At 51.7% G+C, this 9,850-nt stretch overlaps 5 protein-coding genes across 5 annotated transcripts; 3 read left to right on the forward strand and 2 right to left on the reverse strand.

Annotated features, from left to right (window-relative positions):
- Positions 1-141: 141 nt before the first annotated feature.
- MIND_00791700 (Glycoside hydrolase) lies at positions 142-2,093 on the forward strand (the record flags this gene model as incomplete). The annotated part of the gene is made up of 3 exons (XM_037364603.1): positions 142-371; positions 419-1,040; positions 1,089-2,093. The coding sequence occupies 3 exons, from the start codon at positions 142-144 to the stop codon at positions 2,091-2,093; spliced, it is 1,857 nt and encodes a 618-aa protein (XP_037220247.1).
- Positions 2,094-2,128: 35 nt separating this feature from the next.
- MIND_00791800 (F-box domain-containing protein) lies at positions 2,129-3,652 on the reverse strand (the record flags this gene model as incomplete). The annotated part of the gene is made up of 1 exon (XM_037364604.1): positions 2,129-3,652. The coding sequence occupies exon 1, from the start codon at positions 3,629-3,631 to the stop codon at positions 2,129-2,131; it is 1,503 nt and encodes a 500-aa protein (XP_037220248.1). The 5' UTR covers positions 3,632-3,652.
- An 82-nt stretch (positions 3,653-3,734) lies between these two features.
- On the forward strand, positions 3,735-4,905 carry MIND_00791900 (uncharacterized protein; the record flags this gene model as incomplete). Its single annotated transcript, XM_037364605.1, has 4 exons — positions 3,735-3,833; positions 3,880-3,897; positions 3,935-4,805; positions 4,874-4,905. The coding sequence occupies 4 exons, from the start codon at positions 3,735-3,737 to the stop codon at positions 4,903-4,905; spliced, it is 1,020 nt and encodes a 339-aa protein (XP_037220249.1).
- Positions 4,906-5,084: 179 nt separating this feature from the next.
- On the reverse strand, positions 5,085-6,514 carry MIND_00792000 (uncharacterized protein; the record flags this gene model as incomplete). The annotated part of the gene is made up of 10 exons (XM_037364606.1): positions 5,085-5,319; positions 5,371-5,395; positions 5,443-5,478; positions 5,524-5,545; positions 5,592-5,619; positions 5,671-5,689; positions 5,737-6,054; positions 6,101-6,260; positions 6,310-6,422; positions 6,475-6,514. The coding sequence occupies 10 exons, from the start codon at positions 6,512-6,514 to the stop codon at positions 5,085-5,087; spliced, it is 996 nt and encodes a 331-aa protein (XP_037220250.1).
- A 715-nt stretch (positions 6,515-7,229) lies between these two features.
- On the forward strand, positions 7,230-8,666 carry MIND_00792100 (F-box domain-containing protein; the record flags this gene model as incomplete). Its single annotated transcript, XM_037364607.1, has 1 exon — positions 7,230-8,666. The coding sequence occupies one exon, from the start codon at positions 7,230-7,232 to the stop codon at positions 8,664-8,666; it is 1,437 nt and encodes a 478-aa protein (XP_037220251.1).
- Positions 8,667-9,850: the final 1,184 nt, after the last annotated feature.

Consider the following 9,850-nt stretch of genomic DNA (forward strand, 5'->3'; position numbering starts at 1 on the left):
GATCCATCAGTCGCTTTTCAATAACAACTCCGACCTGCATCATGCAGTCTTCAAATCTTGTGGTCACCCACATGGCTTCGCGTTAACCGCTCGATATAAAGCTTTGGCTCATACTCACGCCTGGCCACATCCCTTTTCTGAATGCGCCTTTCACTGAGCACTCTGGGGTTATGGTTCTGTCTTGTTTCCGCCACTCGTCTTGACCTGCGAGCCACCTGGAATGGTCCCCTTAGCACTCGGGGTCGTTATGTCGTCGATGCAAGCGGCAACCGCTTCAGAATGCGAGGCGGAAACTGGCACGGTGGAAGCGGGACTTATTCTGGCTCTGGTGATATCAACGACGATGCAAACCACCATTCCGGAGAGAATTCGTATGTCCTTGTTCTCATGCAAAGAATAAGTAACTCATCAATAGTAGACACACTATGCCGCTTGGTCTCCAATACGTCCCCATCGACAAGATTGTGGATTCTTTTGTTGAAATCGGCATCAATACCATTCGTCTTCAATTCTCCCATGGGATGATCCACGACAACGCTATCATTAGCGATGCTTCTGTCGCGGCAAACCCTCAGTTCAAAGGACTCACCCCATTACAAGTCTACGACGCTGCTGTCACGGCCCTCACCAACCGTGGCATCGCAGTTATTCTCAACTACCACACCATAACAAGTATCTGGTGCTGTGGGGTTGACGGAAATGAGCGATGGGATGCTTCGCAAAGCTTCGATACATATGCAGCTGACTGGGTCTTCATGGTCAACCGATACAAATCAAACAAGCGGGTTGCCGGCGCAGATCTCTACAACGAGGTCCGCCGCGACATTCTGACGGACCCGAACTGGGGCAATGGCGACGGTGCTGACTGGCAACAAGCTTCTCAGCGTGTTTCGGACCAGATCTTGACAGCCAATCCTGACCTCCTCATCGTCGTCGAGGGTATAAACTGGGTCGGCATTCCAGTTGATGGCTTTGCCCACAGCCGTCCCACCCTTATTCCTGTTGCCCAACTCTCGCATACTACACTCATTCCACACAAGGTAGAAGGATGGTCATTCATCGTCGCATTATTTCTCACTCGTTCGCAGCTTGTTTATAGCGCTCACTTCTACTCGTACACTGGTCCCAACCATAGTGGCGCGACCGGCATTGGCGAAACCAGCGACCCTCGTTACCGCGATCTCAGCCGAGATGACCTTTTCTCTGTGGTCAAGAGCTCCGCGCTGTATGTCGCTCTCACCAGCCAAATGCATTATACCGCTCCAGTTTGGATTTCTGAGTTCGGAGTCGCTGGTCGCACTGACAACCTTGCTTTGGACCGCGCCTGGTGGCAGAACTTTATGGATTTGCTCGCCCAAACGGATGCTGACTACGCGTTTTGGCCACTTGTTGGTTATCTCGATGCGACCACGTTGGCTGGCAATGGATGGGCATTGATGAACTGGGAGAAAACTGTCGGAGGTGGTACTCGCAAGGGCCTTCTCGACGGAGACGATTGGCGAGCAACTGCGTGGAACCAGGTACTGAATGGCAATTCGGCGACTGGTCAGATCGCATCGGTTCCTGAATGGAAGCAGCTCAACCTTGACCACGGCGATTTCATCCAGTCGCAGTATGTGCGAGCAAATCTTGGAGACTGGGACAGTGGTGCTTTCAAGGCGAACTGCCCCGACAACCTACGGCTAATCGGGCTGTCTCATGGCTCAACGCGTAGCCTCTGCACCGATGTTGGTTTGGGGAATTTGTGGAACGGCGCGACTCAAACTGTATGGGACGAGCGATATGTCAGCAATGACTGGGCAAGCGGCTACACCAAGTATACTTGTCCTTCGAACTTCTACGCCGCCGGCTTTGCAATTCGTGGCTCAAAGGTGTCGACTGTTATTTGCGCTCGGGCGAACAAGACTCTTGGCACCAATGGTCGGACGGTGTGGTTTGACCGGGGCGATGCAAGAGCCGACCAACTTGGTGGTGATTTTGCGGTGGGCCAATACAAGGGAAGCTGTGCGACAAATGAGTTTGTCGGTGGAGTCGCCTTTACAACGAGAGTGGGAAGCAATGGCGCCCCAGCCGCTATCTATTGTGTGTCGTAGCTCTTTTAGCGTGAATGGCATGTTTTTTTCTGAATCTACGACAACAAAGATAAACTCGAATCCTCTGTGCCAATGAAAATATCTATTCCTTGATGCTGAAACCTTCTGTAGGGTGCTAGACGCTCTTCCGGAACTTCCGGTGTCATCCAATTAGGAGATGGATAAACAAGAAAAAGACGGGCGACTTTGATTTTGGCAAGATTCTTGAATAATTCGGGACGGTCATTATTACGACCTTGAATGACAATTTCTCCGTGGAAAAGAAGGGTTCCCAGTGTGCATTCCTTATCGTTGATGTGTTGTTCTTGTGGCGAAAAATCTCGGCATTCAATTGTCAGCTTTTCGAGAGCAGGGAAAAAATCCTCTCTGCAAGCCATCCAGTATGCAAATAAACGAAGCAGTGGCCCCGACGGATATTGCAAGTGCAGCTCATTAACCTCGTGTGTGAACTCGACCGAGTCAAAGACATCGAGATGATCGTGATCGCTCGCTCTATACTGAAGCTTCTTGAGACGAGGACACTCAGAACGTCGAAAAAAGGCCTTGAGTGTCGCATCGCCGACGAAGGGCATCTCGAGACTCTGCAATTTGGGCAGGGTAAGCAGGTCGATGAATGGCCTTCGCCGTGTCACCACACTGGTATCGTCAAGTTCCACCATAGCTACGCAGAGATGTTGAAGATTTGGATGACAATGCGAAGCCAGCTCGCTTTCTTCTTCGGGACCATCAGAAAGAGTCGCATCTAACCGGATCAAATTTGGAAGGAGACGCAATGCCTGAAGCACCTGAGTTGTTGTGTATGATTCACATCGGAACTCTGTCAGTTGTTTCCACGGAAGCGTGAGCGCCGACATGGATGTGGATTCCCGGAGTACAACTTTGGACAACGAGTCGGGGGCAGCAAACATATCGGGAATGGTGTCCTCTAGAATGCCGAAGTCGACCATTGGGTGGCTCAAATCTAAGAGCTCAAAGTGTAGCTCGCGCAAGCGTTCCAACTGCAATGCATGGCCCTTGAACAAGGGAATCGAATCTTGCCAAATGCACATATCGAGCGAGACAATTCGCGGCGCCAATGCTTTCAGCATTCCGATAAATGGCGAGAAGTCCATATCTGTTGGACCGTGGACAAGCATGGTGAGTGGCATATGAGCTTGGCGGGCAGCCGCGTCACACCACGTTTCCATCGTGCTCAACAAGCGCTTCATGTTCTTGGAGCCTTCCCATCTCTCGCTGTCGATGTACAATGTTTGCCACAGCGACGGCGTGGACTTCGCAATCTGTGTCCATTTCTTGCATATTTTGAGCAGCACAAGCGGAGCTTCATCCTGAGAAATAAAGTTTGGTTGCGAAAGGCAGTGGAAGAAGATCTCGGAGACGATTTCGGGGGGGAGGGTGAGAACCGGGTATGTTGCAGTACATTCCAGCTCGGAGAGTAGTGCATCTCGAGACATTTTCAGTTGGTCTAGCAGTCTCTCCTGCGCGTTAATTTGATCATTTAGGCGTGCAATGCGAGCACGCAAGTTTGCAGTGTCCATTGATGACAGACTGAGAATGAGGAAAAAGAAAGGAGATAATGTGACCGTGCTGTGACCGTGCTGAGAAGCTGACGGGTCAAGGCACGGTGCACCTGAGACCATCATGCTCTGGCTCGACATCCTCGTATCCCCATACACTCTTTTGTGGGCAAAAGTGTTGGACTACCTTCAGATGACAGTGGAGAAGCTTGCCATTTCTCAAGTGCGCTTCCAATTACATTTCAACTGCAAAGCTTACGTGGTGAAAGAGCCCCTTTCTCTTAGATGTCTGACATCAGTGCTACCACCACCAAGTTTGCCCAGGCCATTGGTGCGCTCGGCGGCGTCTGCACCGGGCTCGCTCTTGTGGATGCTGTTGCAGCGCTGAAAGATATGCTTGCCTCCTTTCCTCCGCATATAGGAAAGATGAGGACTGCCTTGCTGGCAGATAAGACCGGGGACCCCGTCGGGCTACAGAACCTGGTCCAGGTGGCGGAAGTGTATGGGATCGCCACCGCTATCGAAAAATGTTTCGAGAACACCACCTACAACCCAACCGCTCAACATGCAGCGACGAAAGCTAGCCTACTCTTCAGTTACGCTCGCAGATGGATCACGGATGACAACCAAACCTCCACCGCCTACCGCACCCTCCTGCTCGGCCGCATTGACTGGGTGCACCAGTACGGCTCCCTCGACAACCCTCACATCTGCTTGGACCCCTTCACCACGTATCTCCAACTCGTTTTGCGCACCACGCCCATGCAGGACTGGCCCGTTGTGGCAGCCGAACGGGACCACCTTTCACCGCTTGGGCTAGCGTGGGATTGGGCACGTGATAGCTCCGTACTCACCCCCCGCACCCTCGAAGTCGTCATGCTCGTGGCAATCGGGTCCACCGTCGAGCGCATCATCGTCACCGCGCCGGAGCAGGCCGCAGAAGCAGCGTGGCAGCCGAGTTTCAGTGATGCACTACTCGACGACGGTTGCTGGGCCGCATTTTGTGCTCTCGGCCGGCAGATGTTCACAAAAGCCCCTCCTCCTTATTCTCAACTGGACAGCGACACCTTGGAAACCTTGGCGCACACGGCCCAGCTGCTGCGTGATGCGGGCGGAGAGTATGCCCAGCTACTACTGGTGGAACATGACAACCAGTCTGAGGAAGTTCAAGCAGATATCCTGATAGACCGCATTCGTACGTGGACGGCAACCATAATTGCAGAGTCTCCGCCCTTGATCCCCTTTTCTCCAACGTCGTTCCAGGTTTTAGCAACGACCCACACGATATCAGTTGATGGCTCGAACCAGTCATGAGAGTCACAAGAGTTCACTATGGCTGGGACGCATCCCAGCATAATGCGGACTTCGTCCTCAGCATGATATACATTTGAGCAAGGATACATTCAAGTAGAGTATATTAGTATCGTTGATCGTTAGACTACCCCGATTGAACTCAAACCCTAGGTTCAAGTTATCAAACAAAGTCGGATTCCGAAGGGGCCTCTGTTCTCGACTTGGCTACCAGGCCGTCTTCGATTACCCCGTTCCCCGCGAAATGTATACGACCCAGCGGCTGGGATTTACTGGAGCTGATACTGTCGGATGCGAGGACCGTTTGAGTCCTTGTGCCAGCAGACGAGTTCGATGGAATCGATAGCTCGATGACAGACCGCTGGTCAAGCGCACGCAAGGTTGCTCTGGAGTTGAGACTGATTCAGGCATAAGCCGAGACCGCGTAGAGAAGACTTGAGAAAACAAACTTGGCTAATAAAGCGTTGGAGAACACTGCAAGGAGATAAGCGTCGTCATGGTTGGGTTTAAAGATGACCTACAGCCCGATAATATACAGTCAATTGCGAGCCAGTTCCCTACCATGCTCGGTAAGCTGATCATCCCCAGAAAAGAAAACGCACAGTTAAAGCGGTTGGAGCAGAACTGTGAAGAGGTTAGCGAGATGTTGAATGATGCAGATAAAACCTACTAGAATCAACTCCAGCGCTGCACCAGTACTGGAAGCGAGCAGAGAGTCAGAAATCCCCAAGTGAAAGTTTGGTGCCAACCTTGTTATCAAGCCAGTTTCTGTTTTCTGGTAAGTAAATGGCCAAAACCCGAAAGTTTTGACTCACCGATCGTCCATGCTATCAGCTTGTCCACAATCACTAGTGTCCTTCTGCGGGCAGACACGCGCTGACTCCACAGACGATAGACCAGACCAAAGACTATAAGGAAATCGCAGGCAACCGAGATTGCCATCGTGCTGTACACAGACCAGTCCTCCTGGCTCACGAAGTCGATCAGTGCGATCGGGCCCATGAGAGCTCCTGCGATGAGAGGAAGGAATGCCAAAACAAATTGGGCGGCAGAGAGGAACCAGATGAGGAATGCGATGATTCTGTAGTGCCCTTTGGAGAGGCGGAAGATGCGGATACCAAAGAAAGCTTGGACTAGTGCGGGTCAGAAGGGGAACGAGCGGGAGAATAAAGTGCGTACTCAATGCTGAATTGACCCCATTAGCGAAGAATGACACAAGAATACCAATGGGAACATAGACGAGGCCTTGTGGGCGGTTGTAGTCTCGGACCGAACAAACGTAAAGCGTTTGTGCGACGGAAACTACATGCAGCGTCTCGAAAAGCCAGACGACCAAAACCTATGGAATAACTTGAGCGCCGTTGTCGATTTGATCAGACATGACGCACAAAAAGCTTCAATTTCCACGAGTCGCCAGGAAAGCGACGGTAATACGCATACGCTTGAGTGGTGGTAACTCCGAAAAGCGCAACGGCAAGAAGAACACCGATCTCGAGCGGCCCTGGGCATGGAATGAACATCGGGATGGTGGTCTCATTTGCTAAGAAACGCACCGAGAGCTCGTGTTTGCGGCGCAGGATCGACGGAGGGCATTGAAGGAGCAGCAGCCTTCCATAAACCTTGCCCATCATCTTATGGACCGGCCTTCGTCGGGCAGGCCGGGTGACATACATACTTGGCTAAGTCCATTCGACGGTGATAAATGCGTTCCAGTCTATACTGGATGTTGCGCAAACCACGGAGATGCGACGCTCAAAGCTGTTGGCGTCAGGATTGGTTCTGGTTAGGCTTAGAGTGTTGTCAAAGCGGAGACCCGAACACAGGCCGCGCAGTATGTTGTGTGTGCAAACATGGCGATGACCAGTGCAGTATCGAGCGGAAGATCATCAGGGCCTTCATGTAAAACACGACACACTGACCAGCACCGAGAAATGAGGGTCTTGTGAGCTGCGATAGTTGACAACGTGAATAGACCCCGGAGACGGATAGCGATAAGCGCAAAAGCTCCGTTTCTGATAGCATACACAGGTTTATTTCCTGTGTTGACTGAGACTCAGTTTCTGAGACTAGTTAACTGCTGCTCACTTCAGGTGTGCTCTCTGGCAAGCTTCGATGACTCGATTTTCTCATTTCTAGATTTTTTCTTGGCGCCGCCGAACTCGGAGTTCAAAGAGACAGAGCGGAAGATAATTCCCTCGAAGGTTTATGCAGCAAAGATGAACATTGTCATCTCAGGCACAACCACCGAAAGACCAAGAGCAAGGGTAAATTTATTGATCGCATCAATCCCATTTCTCTTTCCACCATCATGATGTCGTTGGTGTCCTCTGCTTCTGCCACCCCGACTGCTTCTCTACGCACGCATCTCAATGATATAGCGCAAATGATTGAACAACAGAAGCAACTGCTTGCTCAAATGGAATCCTACGAAACCCAAATCCGACACGAGCTTGACCGCGTCGCGTTTTATCCCGTGTTGTCCCTTCCTGCTGAAATCGTGACCGAAATATTCATTCACTGCCTGCCTGACCCCGAGCACATCAACGCTAATGTTAACGAAGCCCCGCTGCTTCTGATGGCCGTCTGTAAACAATGGGCGCGCATTGCCCTGTCGGTACCTGCTTTATGGCGCTCATTGGAGTTGGATGGGCGGGAGTGGGAGGACCAAGAGCTGCTGGATGTTATGGAACTGTGGTTTCGGGGGAATGCAACGCGAAAAGCTGCGCTCCGAGGCGAGATTTTCCCAACGGTTTTGGCGCGATTCATGCAATCATTTGGAGCCAAGGCGAACAGAATAACGGAGCTGACACTGGCGTTTGGCGAGGAAACGCTTCTCGAATTTAAGGAGATCCCGTTTCAGATGAGCCAGCTCACGGAATTGGCTGTTTACGGGTTCGCTTCAGCGGGGCAAAGTTTGGCGATTAACGCGCCACTTTTACGCAGAGCGTCGTTCTTCTCTATTTCCCCTGCCTCTCTCTCTATTCAGTGGTCCCAGTTAACTGACGTAACCTGCGGCAACTACTCCTTCGACCACTTCTTCGAGGCCCTAAACCTTCTTCCCAATCTTATCCGTTTTGACGTGACTATGGCGTCTGACGGAGAGCATCGCGACCAAACTCGTGGTACACTCACCCACCTGAATCTACGACACCTTAGGCTTGTTCAGGATAGCGATTCTCGTCCACAACTCCCAATGCTCCATTTTCTTGCCCTACCCCATCTCGAGTCCCTCGAAACAGACGAAGCCGATGAAGTTTTCCTCGGCGCCTTTCTCATCCGCTCTGCTGGCCCTCACCTCGAGACGCTGCGTTTCCTGGCCAACTCAACCACCTCCTCCAAGCTCCTCATCACCATTCTACGCACCCTGAACGGACTTGTCTCCTTCGACATGCGGTATCCATCCACCAAACTCGTGTCCAAGTTCTTCAGGCGTTTCTCTGCCGACACCAAGATGCTTCCGAACTTGCGCTCTCTCCAGGTTGGCTGTCGGGACAAAAGTGGCGAAATCTCGCTCGTGGGGCTGACGAGCATACTGGGACCGGCGGTCATCGAGCGGAATAAGCGGGCTAAGCAGAAGGCGACTCAGCGCATCGACACCCTTCGCCTCGTTGTCTCGGCAGCGGCCTGGTCAACGTATACGATCCCCAAATCCGACCTGCAGCCGTATCAAGAGCTCAAAGACGATGGAGTCGATGTGTATCTTGGCACTAAAGACCACCCATTTGAGTGGGATGTAAGCGGATAAAATGATCACCAGTGGAGGGGTTAACGATTGACAACCTCTCGATGTGTTTGCTCTTCGCCAGGATCCAACAGGATCCCTGGCTACTCGCCCATAACAAGAATTTATGGGAAAGCATGTTTCCCCCAGAATACTCGCAAAACAGGGCAGCAAAAGCGTTATCTCAAGACTCAGATCATTGGGTGAACCGTGCACTGAAAGCCACGACATTTCAAGTTGAACCTTGAGGATGTCGGTTATACCTTGAATCGTATACCTATGTCAAGAACAGGGATGAGTGTCCAAAAAGCCCCATGGCACTTTTGAATTCTCAACAGGTCATGTAACTACCATGTCTTGTGAGCAGGCGGATTCAGACTATAAACGTAGAATTGGGATGTACATGATCATTACTTCTATTGATTGTTGCTGTATTATCCTGATGATGAAGTCCGCATCATGAACAGGTAGGTTCTGCGATCGCGTGCTATGTCCTCTTCCTCCAAACCCCACTCTACATCTTCATCACACGTCCTAACTCCTTCCCTGATTTGCCATCTCGGAGCTTCCCACGTGCATTGCTCTCCCGTGTACTCATCTAGAGTGGTGTGAGAGGGTCCCTGCGCAATCTCCTCGAAGTACGCGTCGAGGATGTCCCTCTTCCTGTCCGAGGCTGCCTTGTTCAGAGGGGAAAAGCCGATTGTTCGGTGTGGAGTTTCAGTCGCCCGACGATATGGCGAAGGTATGTTCCATTTGATGTCATACAAGACGTCGCGGATGTCCTGTAGGTTGCTTGCTAGCCCTCCAGCAGTGGAGGCAAGGCCAAAATCGATGATCACAGGACGTAGAGGGTCCAGATCGCGTAGAATAATATTTCTAGCGGAGAAATCCGGATTGTTGACGCCGAGGTTGCGGATAGCTCGGACGACGTCGATTATGGTGTGAGCAGCGCGTTTCGCATTGGAAGGATTGATTTCTGGAAGTGACGACGGGTTGGATGGCGTGGGCGCGAGGTGGATCCGGTCAAGAGGTGCCCCAGGAATGTGCTCAAGAGCTAGGAACGGAACACTCGCCAGTAACGGGTCCTCGAAACCGTCGCTTGGAGGTTCATATGTCCCGCTGCCAAATAACCGCGGGACATGACGACCTTGTAGTGACTCGAGAGCATGGTAGACGGCCAACTCGTTGTGGTGCGAGTTCAAAGTCCG

Source organism: Mycena indigotica, assembly GCF_014461135.1.
Source record: "Mycena indigotica strain 171206Taipei chromosome Unknown Mind.scaff0006, whole genome shotgun sequence".
Lineage (NCBI taxonomy): Eukaryota > Fungi > Basidiomycota > Agaricomycetes > Agaricales > Mycenaceae > Mycena > Mycena indigotica.